At 43.8% G+C, this 20888-nt stretch overlaps 1 protein-coding gene across 3 annotated transcripts in view; it reads right to left on the bottom strand.

Moving 5' to 3' along the window:
• The window catches only part of LOC147114000 (matrin-3-like), an 89003-nt gene that overhangs the window by 45367 nt on the left and 22748 nt on the right, over positions 1–20888 (bottom strand). For all 3 annotated transcript variants that reach the window (XM_085995482.1, XM_085995484.1, XM_085995483.1), the window contains exon 3: positions 6047–6108. In XM_085995482.1, the coding sequence (XP_085851608.1) occupies positions 6047–6108 (62 nt within the window). The remainder of the gene's footprint in view (positions 1–6046; positions 6109–20888) is intronic.

The following is a 20888-nucleotide window of genomic DNA, read 5'->3' as shown; positions in this document are numbered from 1 at the left end:
CCAGGGAGTTTTGGAAAATTACCAATGCATCCACAATCCCTACCGCCACTTCCCTCAAGACCCTAGGATGTAAGCCATCAGGTCCAGGTGATTTATCCGCCTTGAGTCCCATTATTTTACCGAGTACCACTTCCTTAGTGATTTTGATCATGTTTAGCTCCTCCCCCCCCTTTAGCCCCGTTTGTCCAGTGTTGGGATATTCTTAGTGTCTTCTACTGTAAAGACTGATGTAAAATATTCATTCAGTGTTTTTGCCATCTCCATATTTCCCACCATTAATTTCCCGGTCTCATCCTCTAAGGGACCAACATTTACTTTAGCCACCCTTTTTCTTTTTATATAACTATAAAAACTCTTACTATCTGTTTTTATATTTTTTGCTAATTTACTTTCATAATCTATCTTCCCTTTCTTAATCAATCTTTTTGTTATTTTTTGCTGTCTTTTAAAGTTTTCCCAATCCTCTATCCTCCCACTAGATTTGGCTACCTTATATGCCCTTGTTTTTAGTCGAATACTATCCTTAATTTCTTTACTTAGCCACGGATGGCTGTCTTTTCTTTTACACCCTTTTCTTTTCAGTGGAATATATATTTTTTGGAAGTTGTAATATAACTCCTTACATGTACACCACTGATCATGTATCGTCTTACCCTTTAATCTATTTTCCCAATCCACTCTACTCAATTCCGCTCTCATACCTTCATAGTCTCCTTTATTCAAGCTTAGCACGCTTGTTTGAGATCCAACCTTCTCACCCTCTAATTGAATATGGAATTCAACCATGTTATGGTCACTCATTCCAAGGGGATCCTTTACTAGGACATTTTTAATTAATCCTGTCTCGTTACACAGGACCAGATCTAAGGTTGCTTGCCCCCTGGTCGGTTCAGTTACATACTGCCAAAATGCATCACCTCACAGTTCTCTGTATTAAATTCCATCTGCCACTTGTCTGCCCATTCTGCTAGCCTTTCTATGTCCTGTTGCAGTTGATTGGTATCATCCTCACTGTTTGCCACACTCTCAAGTTTGGTGTCATCGGCAAATTTAGAAATTCTACTTTGTATTCCAATATCCAGGTCATTTATACATATCAAAAAAAGCAGTGGTCCCAGCACTGACCCTTGGGGAGCACCACTGTCTACCATCCTTCAGTCTGAAAAACAGCCATTTACCACAACTTGCTGTTTTCCTTATCCAAGCTACCACTGACCCCATCTATTCTCTAAGCCTCAATTTTGTTAACCAGCCTTCTATTTGGTACTTTGTCAAATGGCTTCCTAAAATCCATGTAGACAACATCCATTGCATTCCCTTCATCGATCCTCCCTGTTACTTCATCAAAAAATTCACTTAGATTAGTCAAACATGATCTGCCTTTTACAAATCCATGTTGGCTCTCCTTAATTAGCTAAACCTCTCCAAGTACATTTTTTCCTTGATTATTGTTTCTAAAACTTTACCCACCACTGATGTTAAACGGACCAGCCTGTAGTTACTAGTATTGTCCTTACACCCTTTCTTGAACAATGGAGTCACATTTGCCACTTTCCAATCCTCAGGCACCTCCCCGCATCTAGGGAAGATTGGAATATTATGGCAAGTCCTTCCGCTATCTTCTCCCCCAATTCCCTTAGCAATCTGGGATGCAAGTCATCTGGACCAGGCGATTTATCCACTCTAAGCATACCCAGCCTTTCTCGTACATCCTGTCTATCAATTTTCACACCTTCCATTGCTTCTACCTTTTCCACTGCTACCGATATTTTGTCAGCATCCATCTTCTTAGTAAACTCCAATAAAAAGTAATTATTGAGTATTCTAGCCTTGCCCTGCGCCTCTAAGCATATAACACCTTCTTTGTTGCCAATAGGCCCCACCCCGCCTCTTACTACCCGCTTACTGCTTACATGCCGGTAGAAAATTTTTGGGTTCCCTTTTATGTTAACCGCCATTCTACTCTCATATTCTCTCTTTGCCACTCTTATTTTCATCTTCACTTCCCCTCTCAACTTATTGCATTTGGTCTGGTTCTCCCTTGAAGAATTCACCTGACATGCATCATACCCCCTCTGTTTTTGTTTCATCGTCTTCTCTATCTCCCTCGTCATCCAAGGAGCCCTTGCTTTGGTTCCCTTACCCTTCCTTCTTGTTGGAATGTACCTAGCCTGTACTTGGAACATCGCATCCTTAAAGATCACCCATTGTTCCGTTAGAGTTTTTCCTGTCAGTCTTTGGTTCCATTTTACCCTCACTAGATCCCTTCGCATCCCATTGAAGTTAGCCCTATTCCAGTTTAAAAGTTCCACTCTAGATTGTTCCTTGCACTGCTCCATTGCTACTCTAAATCTTATGATACGATGATCACTCATACCCAAGTGTTCTCCCACAGACACTAGGTCGACCTGGCCCACCTCATTCCCCAGCACCAGATCCAGCAATGCCTCCTTCCTAGTTGAGCCAAGAACATACTGGTCAAGGAAATTCTGTGGAGGAGGAATTCCTGGAGTGTATACGGGATGGTTTCCTGGACCAATATGTCGAGGAACCAACTAGAGATCAGGCCATCTTAGACTGGGTATTATGTAATGAGAAAGGATTAATTAGCAATCTTGTTATGCGAGGCCCCTTGGGGCGGAGCGATCATAATATGATCGAATTCTTCATTAAGATGGAGAGTGAAGTATTTGACTCAGAGACTAGGGCCCTGAATTTAAATAAAGGAAACTACGATGGTATGAGGCGCGATTTGGCTAGGATGGATTGGGGAACGTTACTTAAAGGGTTGACGGTGGATAGGCAATGGCAAACATTTAAAGATCGCATGGAAGAACTACAGAATTTGTTGATCCTTGTCTGGCATAAAAATAAAACAAAGGTGACTCAACCGTGGCTAACAAAGGAAATTAGGGATAGCATAAGATCCAAGGAGAGGACATATAAACTGGCCAAAAAAAGCTGCAAACCTGAGGATTGGGAGCAGTTTAGGATTCAGCAAAGGAGGACAAAGGCATTAATTAAGAGGGGGGAAATAGAGCATGAGAGTAAGCTTGCATGGAACATAAAAACTGACTGTAAAAGCTTCTATAGCTATGTGAAGAGAAAAAGATTGGTGATGTCAAGCGTAGGTCCCTTGCAGTCAGAATCAGGGGAATTTATAATGGGGAACAAAGAAATGGAGGACCAATTAAATACATACTTTGGTTCTGTCTTCACAAAGGAAGACACAAATAACCTCCCAGAGAAGTCGGGGAACATAGGGTCTAATGAGAGGGAGGAACTGAAAGAAATCAGTATTTATAGGGAAATGGTTTTAGGGAAATTGATGGGATTGAAGGCTGATAAATCCCCAGGACCTGATAATCTACATCGTAGGGTACTTAAGGAAGTGGCCCTAGAAATAGTAGATACATTGCTGGTGATCTTCCAAAATTCTATAGACTCTGGAACAGTACCCATGGATTGGAGGGTAGCTAATGTAACTCCACTATTCAAAAAAGGTGGTAGAGAGAAAACGGGGAATTATAGACCGGTAAGCCTGACATCGGTAGTGGGGAAAATGCTAGAGTCCATTATAAAAGGTGTAATAGCAGAGCACTTGGAAAACAGTGACAGGATCGGACAAACTCAACATGGATTTACAAAAGGTAAATCGTGCTTGACTAATCTATTGGAATTTTTTGAGGATGTAACTGGTAGAATAGATAAGGGAGAACCAGTGGATGTGGTGTATTTGGACTTTCAGAAGGCTTTCGATATGGTCCCGCATAAGAGATTAGCGTGTAAAGTTGAAGTACATGGGATTGGGGGTAAGGTACTGACTTGGATAGAGAACTGGTTGGAAGACAGGAAGCAAAGAGTTGGAATAAACGGGTCTTTTTCTGAGTGGCAGGCAGTGACTAGTGGGGTACCGCAGGGATCGGTGCTAGGGCCCCGGCTGTTCACAATATCTATTAATGATCTAGACGAGGGAACTAGATGTAATATCTCCAAGTTTGCAGACGACACAAAGCTGGGTGGGCTTGTGTGCTGTGAGGAGGATGCCGAGAAACTCCAGTATGATTTGGACAGGTTGGGTGATTGGGCAGACGCATGGCAGATGCAGTATAATGTGGATAAATGCAAGGTTATCTACTTTGGTGACAAAAACAGGAAGGCAGATTATTATCTGAACGCCAATAGATTGGGAGAAGGGGAAGTGCAACGAGACCTGGGTGTCCTTGTGCACCAGTCGCTGAAGGTAAGCATGCAGGTGCAGCAGGCGGTTAAGAAGGCAAATGGTATGTTGGCCTTCATAGCGAGAGGATTAGAGTACAGGAGCAAGGATGTCTTGCTGCAGTTGTACAGGGCCTTGGTGAGACCACACCTTGTGTGCAGTTTTGGTCGCCTTATCTGAGGAAGGATGTTCTTGCCATGGAGGGAGTGCAGTGAAGACTCACCAGGCTGATACCTGGGATGGCAGGAATGACGTATGAGGAGAGGTTGGGTCGATTGGCCTTATATTCGCTGAAGTTTAGAAGATTGAGAGGGGATCTCATTGAAACTTATAAAATTCTAACAGGACTAGACAGACTAGATGCAGGAAGGATGTTCCTGATGGCAGGGGAGTCCAGAACCAGGGGTCACAGTCTAAAGATAAGGGGTAAGCCATTTAGGACAGAGATGAGGAGGAATTTCTTCACCCAGAGTGGTGAACCTGTGGAATCCTCTTCCACAGAAGGCAGTTGAGGCCAATTTATTAAATATATTCTAGAAGGAGTTAGATATATTTCTTAAGGCTAAAGGAATCAAGGGATATGGGGAGAAAGCAGGGACAAGGTACTGAATTTGGATGATCAACCATGATCTCATTAAAGGCTCGAGGGGCCGAATGGGCTACTCCTGCTCCTATCTTCTATGTTCTATGTTTCTATTCTCCTGAACACATTTCAGAAATTCCTCCCCCTCCTTTCCCTTTACCCTGGCATTATCCCAATCGATATTTGGGTAATTGAAGTCCCCCAATATCACCACTCTATAGTTCTTGCACATCTCTGCGATTTCCCTGCAGATTTGCTCCTCTACCTTCCTCTCACTATTTGGAGGCCTGTTGAATACCCCCAACAGCGTGAACATACCCTTTTTGCTCCTCAACTCTAACCAAATGGATTCTGTCCTTGTCCCCTCAAGAATATCCTCCCTTTCCAACACTACAATATCTTCCTTAATCAGCACTGCCACCCCATCCCCCTTTTTTCCTTCCCTATCTTTTCTGAACACCTTGTACCCTTGAATATTAAGTGCCCAGTCCTCACCGTTTTTAAGCCACATTTCCGTTATTGCCACATCATATTGCCACACGGCTAATTGTGCTTGTAGTTCACCAACCTTATTCACCACACTTTCTGCTTTTACACACATGCATTCTAAACCCATTTTTGAATTTTTCGTAGTCTTTCTTACTCTGCTCCTATCTACTGTAATGTGGTACTACTTTCGCCTCTGGTACTACTTTCTTCTCTAGTACTATCTAACACACTCACTCTTTTATGCACCGTATTCCTCTTTTCTACTCCTATATGCTGGTGCCCATCCCCCTGCCAAGCTAGTTTAAACCCTCCCCAACAGCACTGGCAAACCTCTCTGCGAGAATATTGGTCCCGGCTCTGTTGAGGTGTAACCCGTCCGGCTTGTACAGGTCCCACCTTCCCCAGAAACGGTCCCAATGCCTCATTAATCATTAACAATTTTACCACATATGAAGAGTTGATACTTCAAGACAGTTATAAATATATATTATCACATCTCTCTATCTAATTACGTCAGTTGAAGGGCCAATCAGATGCATGGATCATGACTATAGGATAAAGCTTCAAACCATCGTGTAAAATGTTTACAACTAACTTTTTCCAACAGATCCTCATTCTTTATTCATACACGAAGCCAGATATGATTGTCATATAATTTACTAACCACACAAAGTAACAATAATGTGGTTGATTAATACACTTAAGTTTGCAAAAGTATATTGTACAGCAACATTAGCAAACAAAAAAGTCCATACATTTCCACAAGTAGGTCACAAAGCCGTCTGTGTGTTGTACTATTGTTGTGTTGGTTCCAATCCTATAAAGGAGGAAAAATAACATTAACATACTTTTAACAGAAATTAAATATCCAATTTACAAAACCTGCATAAAGTAATAATTTACAAGTTTGATGACTTCACAGAGCTACTAACACTACTGTATGTAAGTAAAACTACAAAACAAGCAGAGATTTAAAAATGAAGTATTTGCATTATATTTATCACCATTAGTAGAAAGGCAAATTATTTACCTTCAGCCATAATCCTCTCATCTTAAATAGGGTTATTCTCCACATATCGCCAGTGAGGATAAACAAACCAATCAACTCATTGATAAATTACAGGAAATGTCAAGGCCTAAAGAAATTCAGTTTCCTGTAGTTTTAGAAGGTGATGGAAGGCCTCTTTCATTGTTGTTTGCCAATCAGAACAAGATAGGCATTGACTGAATAAGTCAAATTCCACTTTGACTGCATCTGATTTCAAGAATTTTACATGTGCTTTGGGAATTCTACAATTCTATTAAGCCCACTGTTTTAAGGTGACTGAATAAGTCAAATTCTATTTTTATGACATGGGAGTACAAGATTTTCACCAATGTTCTGGAGATCATATTCCATGAAAAGTCATCTTGAAGATAGATAGCATAAGGGAGGAAACCAAAATAGGATTCCATTTCCTTAACTCCCTCATGAACCACTAGGAATAAACTTGTTAACCAATTACCGTTAAAAACGGTATTAAATAAAAATTAACAAGTTTAAACTACTTTGTGATAATAATGTTCATAATCAATTATGTGGACCTAACAATTAACAGCAAAGGCATAGCAGAATTTAATTAACTATCATAGATACGGTCTTCCTCATTCTTTGAAAAAAATTAAACATAAAAATGGAATACACATGGGGGAGGGACAGGGACAGACAGAGCCTTTAAGAAATTCATGACATACTACTATTAATTCAGCAACCATCTCCCATTCTGTTGTATATAAAGGATTTTTCTGAGCTCCTTTATGTCTTTGAACAACGGGGGCAAGAGCATAACGTAAGTAACAACAACAACTTGTAGTTATAGAACACCTTTAATGTAGTAAAACATCCCAAGGTGCTTCACAGGAGTATTATAAGACAAAAAATTTGACACCGAGCCACATAAGGAGAAATTAGGGCAGATGACCAAAAGCTTGGTTAAAGGGGTAGGTTTTAAGGAGCAGGTTTTAAGGAGCATCTTAAAAGTAGGAAAGAGAGGCGGAGAGGTTTAGGGAGGGAATTCCAGAGCTTAGGGTCTAGGCAACAGAAGGCACGGCCACCAATGGTTGAGAGATTTTAATCAGGGATGCTCAAGTGGGCAGAATTAGAGGAGCGCAGATATCTCGGGGGGGTTGTGGGGCTGGAGGAGATTACAGAGATAGGGAGGGGCGAGGCCATGGGGGGATTTGAAAACAAGGATGAGAATTTTGAAATCAAGGCGTTGCTTAACCAGGAGCCAATGTAGGTGCGAGCACAGGGGTGATGGGTGAGCAGGACTTGGTGCGAGTTAGGACATGGGCAGCCAGGTTTTGGAGGACTTCAAGTTTACGTAGGGTAGCACGTGGCAGGCCAGCCAGGAGTGCGTTAGAATAGTCAAGTCTAGAGGAAACAAAGGCATGGATGAGGGTTTCAGCAGTGGATGAGCTGAGACAAGGGCGGAGATGGGCGATGTTACTTAGGTGGAAATAGGCGGGCTTAGTTATGCTGCGGATGTGTGGTCGGAAGCTCATTTCAGGGTCAAATATGACACCAAGGTTGCGAACAGTCTGGTTCAGCCACAGTCAGGTGTCAGGGAGCGGGATGGAGTTAGTAGCTCGGGGACGGAATTTGTGGCGGGGAACAAAGACAATGGCTTCGGTCTTCCCAATATTTAATTGGAGAAAATTTCTGCTCATCCAGAACTGGAGCTGTCTGACAATTTAGAGACCGTGGCGGGTTCGAGAGAAGTGGTGGTGAGGTAGAGCTGGGTGACATCAGTGTACATGTGGAAAATGATGCTGTGTTTTCAGATGATGTCGCCAAGGGGCAGCATGTAGATGAGAAATAGGAGGGGGCCAAGGATAGATCCTTGGGGGACACCAGAGGTAACGACACAGGAGTGGGAAGAGAAGCTATTGCAGATGATTCTGTGGCTACGATTAGATAGTTAAGAATGGAACCAGGCAAGTGCAGTCCCACCCAGACGGTGGAGCGGCGTTAGAGGAGGATGGGAGTGGTCAACCATGTCAAAGGCTGCAGACAAGTCAAGAAGGACGATGAGGGATAGTTTACCTTTGTCACAGTCACAAAGGATGTCATTTGTGACTTTGATGAGAGCCGTTTCGGTACTGTGGCAGGGGTGGAAACGTGATTGGAGGGATTCAAACATGGAGTTGCAGGAAAGATGGGCATGGATTTGAGAGGCGACAACACGTTCAAGGACTTTCGAGAGGAAAGGGATGTTGGAGATGGGGTGGAAGTTTGCAAGGATGGAGAGGTCAAGGGTTAGTTTTTTGAGAGGGGTGATGACAGCAAGTTTGAGGGAGAGGGAGACAGTACCCGAGGAGAGAAAAGCAAAGTAAAATAATTTTTGAAACAGCTCTACGTAGCACCAAGTCAGAAAAAGAATTAAGGGGAATGAATGGTGGGCAGGAACTTTGTAGGTGGAGTTTTAATTTATTTCGAAGAATGAGTTTGATAATGTCAATCACAATATATTCTTCCTCATTCATTCAACTTCCAGGGAAGACAATATACCGATAAATTAACAATCTCCCTTTTTTGACAACTTCCATGTACAAATAGCAGCATGCCAAAGTAATACACAACTAGCACTGGGATTCTGACAATCTACACATTAGGCTGAATTTAAGCACTACACTGCTGGAGTGTTTCATCATCCAGATATGAGGTTAAGAGAATAAATAATGTTTTCTGAAAACACATATTGGTGGCAGGACAAGTTGATAAAGCTGTTAAAAAATCATATGGGATCCATGGCTTTATAAAGGCATAGAGAACAAAAGCAATATGCTAAACCTTTATAAATCGCTGGTTAGGCCTCAGCTCATTATTGTGTCCAATGCTGGGCACCAGACTTCAGGAAGGATGTCAAGGGCTTGGAGAGAGTGAAGAGAGGATTTATTTGAACGATACCAAGGATGACATACTTTAGTTGTGTGGAGACTACAGAACCTGGGATTGTTCTCCTTAGAGCAAAGGTTAAGGGGAGATTTAATAGGTGTTCAAAATTATGAGGGGGTTTTGATAGAGTAAATAAGGAGAAACTTTATTGGTAAGAGGGTCAGCAACCAGAGGACAGAGATTTAAAATAATTAGCAAAAGAACCAGAGGGGAGATGAGGAGGATATTTTTACGCAGCGTATTATGATTTGGAATGCACTGCCTGAAAGGGTGGTGGAAGCAGATTCAATAGTAACTTTCAAAAGGGAACTGGATTTATATTTGAAAAGGAAAAAACTGCAGGGCTATGGGGAAAGAGAAGGGGAGCGGGACTAATTGGATAGCTCTTTCAAACAGCCAGTGCAGGCACGTTGAGGCGAATGGCCTCCTGTTCTGTATGATTCTAATAACAGTGGAGTTAATTTGATTGCAAGCAGCTCAACACTGCATGGCTGTGACAAGACTCCCCGGATTAAGCCTTTCCAGAAGGACAGCCGACCTATAAGAAAGCTTCATTCACTAAAATAAGATGGAACTTCAGTTACAATCATCGGAGAATATCAGTCTCGAGACCTTTATTGCAGATCATTCAACATCCCTGGCCAATAGTGAATCCTCAGGGGGGAAAAGGTGCCCAGATAAAGACTTCAAAAGAAGTGTCATTGCCACTGGAAAGGTTCAGTTTTGGACAGAATGTTCTCTGCTTCAGGAAGTGATCCACTGCTTGTGTTGTCAAGCTACTTTTCTGCATATCCAGTGCTAGATGTCAGAGATTTCCCCCACTTGGGAAGACCAATGCCATTGTCTTCAGCCAGTGCCACAAAATCCTTTCCTTAGCCACCGATCCCATCCTGGACACGGTCTCAAGCTGAACCAGACTGTTTGCAACCTCGCCGTCCTATTTGATTCTGAGCTATCTCTGTAACATCGCCGGTCTCCGCCCCAACCTCAGGTTCAACTATCCCAATGCTCTCCTGGCCGGCCTCCCATCTTCCACTCTCCATAAACTTCAGCTCAGCCTTTACTCAGCTGCCCGTATCCTAATCCTCACCATGTCCCTTTCACCATCGCCCCTGTGCCCACTAAACTACATTGGTTCCCAGTCCACCTGCCTCAATTTAAAAATTCTAAACTTCGTGTTCAATCTGTCCATGGCCTCACCCCTCCCTATCTCTGTAACCCCCTCCAGCCCTATAACCTTCTAAGAACTCTGCGTTCCTCCAACTCTGGCCTCTTGTGCATCCCCCATTTCCTTCACCCCACCACTGGTAGCCCATGCCTTCAGCTGTATAGGCCCCAAGCTCTGGAATTATCTTCCTAAACCACTCCACCTCTCTCTCCTCCTTTAAGACGTTCCTTAAAAACCTGTCTCTGACCAAGCTTTTACTCACACATCCTTCTTGGGCTCGGTGTCAATTTTTGTCTGATATACTATGGAGCATTTGGTGTCATTCCTATAAAGCATTTTGGCACTATATAAATGTTGTTTGCATGCTGGCTCTTAAAATACAATTTTGAAGAGCTGGTTTAATAACATTTGCAATGGCATTTAAAAAAGGAAAAAAGCTGCCAAGATTTACAAACACTAGAAATTTGCTGGATTTTCATTGGTATGTTGAAGGCTTTCTTTTTGACCTAAGGAAGCTAATTGAAAACAGTCTACAATCTCTTACTTGAGTTTTAGTAACACTTCCTTTATAATTAATATAAGGTTATTGTTTCGGAAAAGTTGTTGAGGATCCCCATAAAAATAATATACATTGTAAAACTTCTTCCCGAGTCCATTCTATAAGTATTATTAAAGGTAGGCTTTCTGGCTTTTCATACTCAATCAATTTTTTGGTTTCACCAAATTCAATATTTCTTAAAAACAATCCAATATCAACATAAAAGCTGGCATAATATTCACCCAGTAAAGAAAAAAATCAGTATGATGAACTTCTTGGTCAGGAGCCCTGGTATGATCATGCAGGTGGGATTTTAAAAATCAGATTGGTGGACTAATGTAGAGCTCCAATGAGTATAATTTGTCATCTGCTCTCGTATGGTAGTAGCCTTGAATATACTCAACGTCTGAGCATTCACAGCACTTTGGGGCAGAGAATTCCAAAGATTCACAACCCTCATCTCAGTCTTAAAAGGCCAGCCCCTTATCCTGAGGCTATGCCCCTTAGTTCAAGACTCCCCTGCCAGGGAAAACAATCTCTCAGCATCTACCCTGTCGATCCCTCTCAGAATCTTATACATTTCAATGAGATCACCTCTCATTCTTCTACACTCCAGAGAGTATAGGCCTAATCTACTCAATCTCTCCTCATAGGACAACCCTCTCAGCCCAGGTATCAATCTGGTGAACCTTCTCTAAGGCAAGTATATCCTTCCTTAAATAAGGAGACCAAATCTGTGCACAGTACTCCAGATGTAGTGTCACCAGAGCCTTGTACAATTGTAGCAAGACTTCCTTAATCTTGTACTCCAATCCTCTAGCAATAAAGGCCAACATACCATTTGCCTTCCTAATTGCTTGCTGTACCTGCATGCTAACTCTGTTTCTTGTACGAGGACACCCAAATCTCTCTGAACACCAACATTTAATAGTTTCTCATCATTTAAAAAATATTCTGTTTTTCTATTCTTCCTACCAAAGTGAATAACCTCACATTTCCCCACATTATACTCCATCTGCCACCTTATTGCCCACTCACTTAACCTGTCTATATCCCTTTGCAGGCTCTTTGCGTCCTCCTCACATCTTACTTTTCCACCTAGCTTTGTATCGTCAGAAAACTTGGATACATTGTACTCGGTTCTTTCATTTAAGTCATTAATATAGATTGTAAATAGCTGAGGCCCCAGCACTGATCCTTGCAGCACCCCACTAGTTATAGCCTGCCAATCTGAAAATGTCCCGTTTATCCCTACTCTGTTTTCTTTCTGTTAACCAATCTTTTATCCATGCTAATACCTTACCCCTGACCCCATGTGCCCTTATCTTGCTTAACAACCTTTTGTGTGGTACCTTATCGAATACCTTTTGGAAATCCAAATATACTATATCCACTGGTTCCCCTTTATCTACCCTGCTAGTTACATCCTCAAAAAACTAATACATTTGTCAAACACAATTTACCTTTCATAAAACCATGTTGACTCTGCCTAATCATGAGATTTTCTAAGTACCCTGTTACCACTTCCTTAATAACGGATTTCAGCATTTTCCTGACGACTGATGTCAGGTTAACTGGCTTATAGTTCCCGATTTTCTTTCTCCTTCCTTTCCTTCCATGTTATGCATTAAATGCTCAGTACCAAGCCCACCACCACGTTTCTGGCAAGATTAGTTTTTCTGCATTAAGAACAAGAATTAATTGGAAAGGGTTTAAGAGAAGAACAAAATAGGAGTTAAAACTCTTTCTGCCCCGAAGCGTCTTAATCCAATCTTAAAATGGCACTCCCTACTACATCAGTGTGAACTTTTCAATTATCTACACAAGACAAAGACCTTTTAGAAACAGAAAAAAATGATTATGCCCAATAACCAGAGTTTTTTTCATTGATAAACCCCACCTAGCTGCCTTCTTACCATATTCCTATATCCCCGCTCTCTTAAAAAATGCACACAATTATCTCTTGAAGCCATTTATACAGTCTGCTTCAACACCTTTGGCAATTTATTCCACAATTTTAGTATCCTTTAAATGAAAAAGTCTTGCCTAGCTTCCTTTTTTATTTCTAACTTCCTCATTTTTAACTTGCGTGTCCAGGTATTTGAATCTTTCATCATAGTGAATAATTTTGGTGATTAATTTCCTTTAGCCAATTTCTGTACTTATGTTGTAACTGTCTGAATGAATTTCAGAAAAAATCCAGATGATATCCTGTACATATTTTGTATGACAATATTTTATTTCAGTATCAATTAATTTACTGCCATTTTATATCTATCTGCAATATCACTCTTGTGATATTTTAAAAGGTGTTAAAATAGATATGCTGTTAAACAAAATATTACTTTCCAACAGAAGCCTGATGAGTGCAGCGTACTGTTTTAAGCATTTCAATACCTGATTAAACTGGCCCAATTAAACAATGACTTTGGAAAGCTCAGAGTTGTAATTTTTTATTTATTCACGGGATGTGGGCGTCACTGGCAAGGCCGGCATTTATTGCCCATCCCTAATTGCCCTCGAGGAGGTGGTGGTGAGGTGCCTTCTTGAACCGCCGCAGTCCTCGTGGTGAAGGTGCTCCCACAGTGCTGACTTTGTCATAGCTGTTTGGTACAACTGAGTGGCTTGCTAGGTCATTTCAGAAGGCTGTTAAGAATCAACCACATTGCTGTGGGTCTGGAGTCACATAAAGGCCAGACCGGGTAAGGACAGCAAGTTTCCTTCCTTAAATGACATTAGTGAACCAGTTGGGATTTTATGGCAATCTGGTATTTTCACCATTACTGATGGTAGCTTTTTAATTCCAAATTTATTTATTTAACTGAATTTAAATTCCCCGAACTGCCGTGGTGGGATTTGAACTCACGTCTCCGGATTACTGTAAAATACCTCCCCAGTCTTATTGAAAAGCCTGCTGCAGTATTCAAATGTCTGTTTTACAGCAATTGTTACCTTTTACTGGTCTTATTCACTTTGTTCAGCAGCATTCCAAAACAAACATCCATGTTTAAAATGAGTTTAGACAACAATGTAGTTGAGGTTTCCATTCATTTCTGGGATAATTCATCTCTATGCTCTAATGTAATATTGGTCCACAGGAATGCATTCTTGTCTTCTAATATCATCAAGGTGCTATATTCTCCACTTGGTCCCTATTATGCTCGATATCAGGAAACCTGTTAGCTAAGGACAAAGGTTTACCTCTGAAAACCACTCTCTTTTCTAAGTCTAAGGCTTTAATGTTATTTTATAATTTACCTCCAGAGGCTTTGCATGTCAGATCCTGAAGAAACTGTTGCAAGATGTAACACAAAGTTTTCAGCAAATAGAAAGACAGAAAAGACCATTGCTCTCCATCGTTTTGTAGTTATTAAATCACTGATCTTTCAGCCTTTCCATCTGCTCTGCCAAATACAATGTGTTGAAGAGATAGGTATCACCTGTTATTTGCATTAATTTCATCTGCAGACGTTACTTGGCAAGTGGACTCAGGGGAAATAAACTCACACAGGGGTTTTCCCACACAAGTTAAAATAAAATAAAAAGGTATTTTTCGTTAGAACATTAGATTAAAAAATGATAGAAATACAAAACAGAGAATGTTGAGGAAAATCTCTGACCTCAATCAATTTCATTGGCTGCATTTTGCTCACTTGCACACAAAATACTGGTAAGGCAGGTAGAGGTCCCTTAAATTCGACAAAAAGTGAGTCACCTTGCCTGACAGAGGATTCGGAGCTTGTGAGGCTTGTGTCAAACTTTTGAAAGGTATTATTTTTTATTAATGTACTTGTCCTCGTATCAGCTTAGCTGGTTTGCTAGCATCTTTGCCTGAGTCAGCTGACTGTGGGTTCAATTCCCACTCCAGGATTTTCCCACATAATCTAGGCTGATACTCCAGTGCAGTACATTGTTGAAGGTGGCATCCGTCAGATCAGAAATTAAATTGAAGCCCCCTCTGCCTGTTCTAATGGACATTAAAGATTGTGTAGCACTAGGGTATGGTAGCATAGTGGTTATGTTACTGGACTGGTGATCCACAGGCCTGTGCTAATGATCCGGGGTCGTGAGTTCAAATTCCACCACAGTAGCTGGGGAATATAAATTCAGTTAATTAAATAAATCGGGAATAAATAAATCTGGAATACAAAGCTAGTATCAGTAATGGTGACCAAGACGACAAAAGATTGTCGTAAAACTCCATCTGGTTCACTAATGTCCTTTAGGGAAGGAAATCTGCCTATATGTGATTCCAGATCCACAGCAATGTGGTTGACTCTTAACTGTCGTCTGAAGTGGTGGGTCACCACCACCTTCTCAAGGGCAATTAGAGATGGGCAATAAATGCTGGCCTTGCCAGCGACGTCCACATCCTAGGAATTAATTAAAAAAATATTCAAAGAGTAGCATGGAGTTCTTCTGTGTCCTGGCCAACATTCCTCTCTCTTAACCAAAAAAACAGAACTGGTCATTCATCTCATTGCTATTTGTGAGATTTTGCTGTGCACAACATGACTCTACATTTGCCTACACAGCAACAGTCACTGGACTTTCAAAGTAATTTATTGTATGTGAAACTTCTTTTACACTCCATGTATGAACTGAATGTCATCAGTGAAAACTTTTTACGCTTTTACATAGGAACTGAAATAGAAATGCACAGCACTGGATAAGACCAATTGGCCTTGGCATTGGATTTTAATCCATAGGCATATAAAGACTTGTGGACGCGTTCTCCAGACAGCACAATTTAAAAAAAGTTTACCATGCACCACAGTTTCCTTCACACTGGCACTGTTGAGTTTAAATCTCTCCTCCCATCCTGAGTATTCTTCATCTGTCCAACACTGTTGATGTGATTGGATGATTCAATCTGGCTTTCTGCCTGCTCCTCCATATCCACAGAACCAAGTTGATGGCTTGAAATACCAAGATAACTAGAAAACACTGTCACCAGCCGTGTAAAAGGTCGCCATTAGATGCCACGTTTTAACAATGGTAATCATTTTGATTTGAAGAACAGTTTCCTTAGGAACAGGAGTAGACCATGGAGCCCCTCGAGCCTGTTCCGCCATTCAATGAGATCATGGCCGATCTGCGACCTAACTCCATATACCCGCCTTTGGCCCATATCCCTTAATACCTTTGGTTAACAAAAAGCTATCAATCTCCGAATTAAAATGAACAATTGCCGTTTTCGGAAGAGAGTTCCAAACTTCTACCACCCTTTGTGGTTCCTAATTTCCCCACATTACAACAGTGACTACACTCCAAAAGTAATTCATTGGCTATAAAGTGCTTTGAGACATCCAGTGGCATTTAGTCACCTTTTCAAAAAATTCAATCAGGTTCGTCAGGAGTGACCTACCTTTCACAAATCCATGCTGGCTCTCTCTGATCAACGGAAAATTTTCGAGTTGTTCAGTCACCCAATCCTTAATTATAGACCCTAGCAATTTCCCGACAACAGATGTTAGGCTAACTGGTCTATAATTCCCTGGTTTCCCTCTCTCGCCATTCTTAGCGGAGTGACATATGCAATTTTCCAATCTAAACGGACGGTTCCTGAATCTAGAGAACTTTGGAAGATTATAATTAGAGCATCTGCAATGTGCTCACCTACTTCCTTTAAAACCCTGGGATGGAAACCATCTGCCCTGGGGATTTGTTACTCTTTAGTGCCATTATTTTCTTCATTACTGTTTATTTACTTACATTAATTTTATTGAGTCCCTGTCCCCGATTCAGTATTCGTTTCTTTGGAATTTCCGGCATGCTATCCTCTTCTTCTACTGTAAATACTTAAACTTTACTAGATTTAGGAAGTCTTACACATATACAGATAGAGGACAAACTCCCCATCAGATATAGGAATCCCCATAAGAATTTGCACTAACAATAAGCACTATGCCAACTGATCCCGTAATATTCTAGTCTGTGTTATAATGATGAAAAACTCCTCAATTCCTGTCATGATATGAAACTACATTGGCAAAATCGATAATGTGAAGTACAAACATTAATAGTTACATTCCAACATGCCAACTCAAAAACAAAAATAGTACAGTATTTTTTTGTCTGGGAGTGTATTTATAGCCATATACTTGCAAGGTTCAGGTTCAATGTAGCACTTAAGGTTTATGTTATCTAAAGCTTTCAAACATATTACAGACTCTCTGCTAGTGTTTATTCTCTAGAATAGTGGAGCTCCTTAAGCATTTCCATGGGAAATCAGGACAAAGTAAATTTTCCTCAGCGTGCATTTGATATATAGATTTTATGCTTTGATCTTTTTATAAAAATATTAAACTTAAAATTCAAATATCAAACAATGGCCCAGCCTGCAGTATAGAACATGAAATTTAAGTTTTTGTCAATGCTTCATTCTCATGATGGAGAAGGAACCTGTTGCCTTGAGGATTTTCTACTAGATTTAGGAAATTTTCTTTGGCTTTGAGAGTCTTGGTATCAGTGCTAAAGCCTCAAATGGTTTGGTCCCTAAAAGTTCTTCTTGTCTAGATAGAATGAATGTTAGGAGCTAAACACGAGTACCCATTTGATGAAAAAATAGTACAGCCATCTTACCTACTGACATGAGAAGGTTTTGGCAGGACTGAACATGATCCTGTTCATTACGGAGTTTGATTTCCCATGAATCTACATATATGAGCCATCCCCCTACCAATACAAAAAGTTTCCAAAACAGAACCAGCTCAAAATACCTTTCCTCCAACCCAGTCGCTCTCTCTCTCTTCCCCCCAGTCGCTCTCTCTCTTCCCCCCAGTCGCTCTCTCTCTCTTCCCCCCAGTCGCTCTCTCTCTCTTCCCCCCAGTCGCTCTCTCTCTCTTCCCCCAGTCGCTCTCTCTCTCTTCCCCCCAGTCGCTCTCTCTCTCTTCCCCCCAGTCGCTCTCTCTCTCTTCCCCCCAGTCGCTCTCTCTCTCTTCCCCCCAGTCGCTTTCCCTCTCTTCCCCCCAGTCGCTCTCTCTCTCTTCCCCCCAGTCGCTCTCTCTCTCTTCCCCCCAGTCGCTCTCTCTCTCTTCCCCCCAGTCGCTCTCTCTCTTCCCCCCCAGTCGCTCTCTCTCTCTTCCCCCCAGTCGCTCTCTCTCCCTTCCCCCCCAGTCGCTCTCTCTCCCTTCCCCCCCCACTCGCTCTCTCTCTTCCCCCCCCACTCGCTCTCTCTCTTCCCCCCGCCCACTCGCTCTCTCTCTTCCCCCCCACTCGCTCTCTCTCTTCCCCCCCCACTCGCTCTCTCTCTTCCCCCCCCCACTCGCTCTCTCTTCCCCCCCCACTCGCTCTCTCCCTTCCCCCCCCACTCGCTCTCTCTCTTCCCCCCCACTCGCTCTCTCTCTTCCCCCCCCACTCGCTCTCTCTTCCCCCCCCACTCGCTCTCTCTCTTCCCCCCCCAGTCGCTCTCTCTCTTCCCCCCGCCCACTCGCTCTCTCTCTTCCCCCCCCACTCGCTCTCTCTCTTCCCCCCCCACTCGCTCTCTCTCTTCCCCCCCCCCACTCGCTCTCTCTCTTCCCCCCCCACTCGCTCTCTCCCTTCCCCCCCCACTCGCTCTCTCTCTTCCCCCCCACTCGCTCTCTCTCTTCCCCCCCCACTCGCTCTCTCTTCCCCCCCCACTCGCTCTCTCTCTTCCCCCCCCAGTCGCTCTCTCTCTTCCCCCCCCAGTCGCTCTCTCTCTTCCCCTCCAGTCGCTCTCTCCCTTCCCCCCAGTCGCTCTCTCTCTTCCCCCCCAGTCGCTCTCTCTCTTCCAACAACAACATGCCCTCGAAAAAGCCTCGGCACCACCGGGCACTCCAGCTAGTCTATCTATCTAATATCTATAAAAGACCTCTTCTGTCTGTCTGTCCGTTCTCTACACGTTTGAAAGTTATAGAGCGCACCTACACGCGCGTCACATCAAAAGAAAGCTTACGACTACGGACCGGTCATAGACGTATTTACGTTTCGGCCGGACAAAAATCGTGCCCACAGTATCCCAAAAACGCTCAAAATTCCGTTCAATAAATGGCAAAAGTTCCGCTCATTTGCATTCAGTGACGTGAAAGTTGACCAATCGTGCGGTCGAGCGACCTGACAGTTGACCGACGGTTGACCAATCGCTGCGTCTCAGGGGCGGGATCATTGCGCGTGTGGGCGGGCCATCCTACAGTTGAGCGTTGAGTGACAGGACGATTGACCAATCCTACAGTTCAGTGACCTGATGGTTGACCAATCGGTGCGTGTGTGGGCGGGCCTTATCATTCTGAACCAAGGTGAGTGGCCGCCATCTTCTCTCTTCCCCCCCAGTCGCTCTCTCTTTTTCCCCCCCCAGTCGCTCTCTCTTCCCCCCCAGTCGCTCTCTCTCTTCCCCCCCAGTCGCTCTCTCTCTTCCCCCCAGTCTCGCTCTCTCTTCCCCCCCAGTCTCTCTCTCTCTCTCTCTCCCCCCCAGTCTCACTCTCTCTCTCCCCCCCCCAGTCTCACTCTCTCTCTCCCCCCCAGTCTCACTCTCTCTCTCTCCCCCCCAGTCTCACTCTCTCTCTCTCTCTTCCCCCCAGTCTCACTCTCTCTCTCTCTTCCCCCCAGTCTCACTCTCTCTCTCTCTTCCCCCCAGTCTCACTCTCTCTCTCTTCCCCCCAGTCTCTCTCTCTCTCTTCCCCCCAGTCTCTCTCTCTCCCCCCCAGTCTCTCTCTGTCTCTCTTCCCCCCAGTCTCTCTCTCTCTCTTCCCCCCAGTCTCTCACTCACGCCCCCAGTCTCTCACTCACGCTCCCAGTCTCTCTCTCTCATGCTCCCAGTCTCTCTCTCTCTCACGCTCCCAGTCTCTCTCTCTCTCACGCTCCCAGTCTCTCTCTCACACTCCCAGACTCCCAGTCTCTCTCTCTCACACACTCCCAGTCTCTCTCGCACACTCCCAATCTCTCTCCTTCCCTCTCTCTCTCCTTCCCTCTCTCTCTCTCCTTCCCCCTCTCTCTCTCTCTCTCTCTACTTCCCTCTCTCTCTTCCCCCCAGTTGTTCCCTCTCTCTCTTCCAACAACAACATGCCCTCAAAAAAGCCTCGGCACCGCCGGGCATCCCCAGCTAGTATATAATAAAAAGGATAGTTCTGTCTGTCTGTCCGGGCATCACTCAAAAGTTATAGAGCATACCTACACATATATTATATCAAAAGAAAGCTTATGATTAGGGGAGTCTACTAGGCGTCTTTACTTTTTGGTCAGACAAAAAGTGTTCCGACAGTGGACAAAAAACGGGGAAAAATCCGCTCATTAGCGGTTAACCAATCATACCGCTCATTAGCGTTGAGTGACGTGATGGTTGACCAATCCTACAGTTCAGTGACCTGCTGGTTGACCAATCGGTGCGTCACGGGGGGCGTTTCATGGTGTTTGTGGGCGGGGCCTAATCCTTCAAACTGCCGTTACTGAGGTGAGGGGCGGCCATTACAGACCAGCCGGGCCTGAAGCTTAAAAAATCTCTCTCTCTCCTTCTCCCACCCCCCCCTCTCTCTCTCTCTCCCCCCTCCCCCCCCCCCTCTCCTCTTCCCTCTCTTCTTCCCTCTCTCTCTCGCCGCGAGTGCGGGACCGGGAACACCGGGGCTTTCACACGAGCCGTCCCCGACCGATATCGGACACGGGAGTCCGGAGCGAAAGGCTTTCCACTGCCGCCCGGCCAACCGGGTCCAAAGGCCCGCCGTGTTAACCATGAGTAACCCCGGGTTCGCTTCGGAGCGATGGGCACCCGGACTCCCGGTGTCGGATATGCTCCGTTCTGGTAGCGTGGTGAGTCGGAGGCAGAGGAGAGGGAGGGAGAGAGAGTGGGGAGGTAGGGGGAGAGAGAGAGAGGGGCAGGGAGAGAGAGGGGCAGGGAGAGAGAGGGGCAGGGAGAGAGAGGGGCAGGGAGAGAGAGGGGCAGGGAGAGAGGGGGGCAGGGAGAGACAGGGGCAGGGAGACAGAGGGGGCGGGAGAGAGTCT

The sequence above is a fragment of the Somniosus microcephalus genome, chromosome 8, assembly GCF_052327205.1.
Source record: "Somniosus microcephalus isolate GS21.2 chromosome 8, FLI_Smic_1.0, whole genome shotgun sequence".
Taxonomy (NCBI): Eukaryota; Metazoa; Chordata; class Chondrichthyes; order Squaliformes; family Somniosidae; genus Somniosus; species Somniosus microcephalus.
This window is presented reverse-complemented; position numbering and strand designations above follow the sequence as displayed.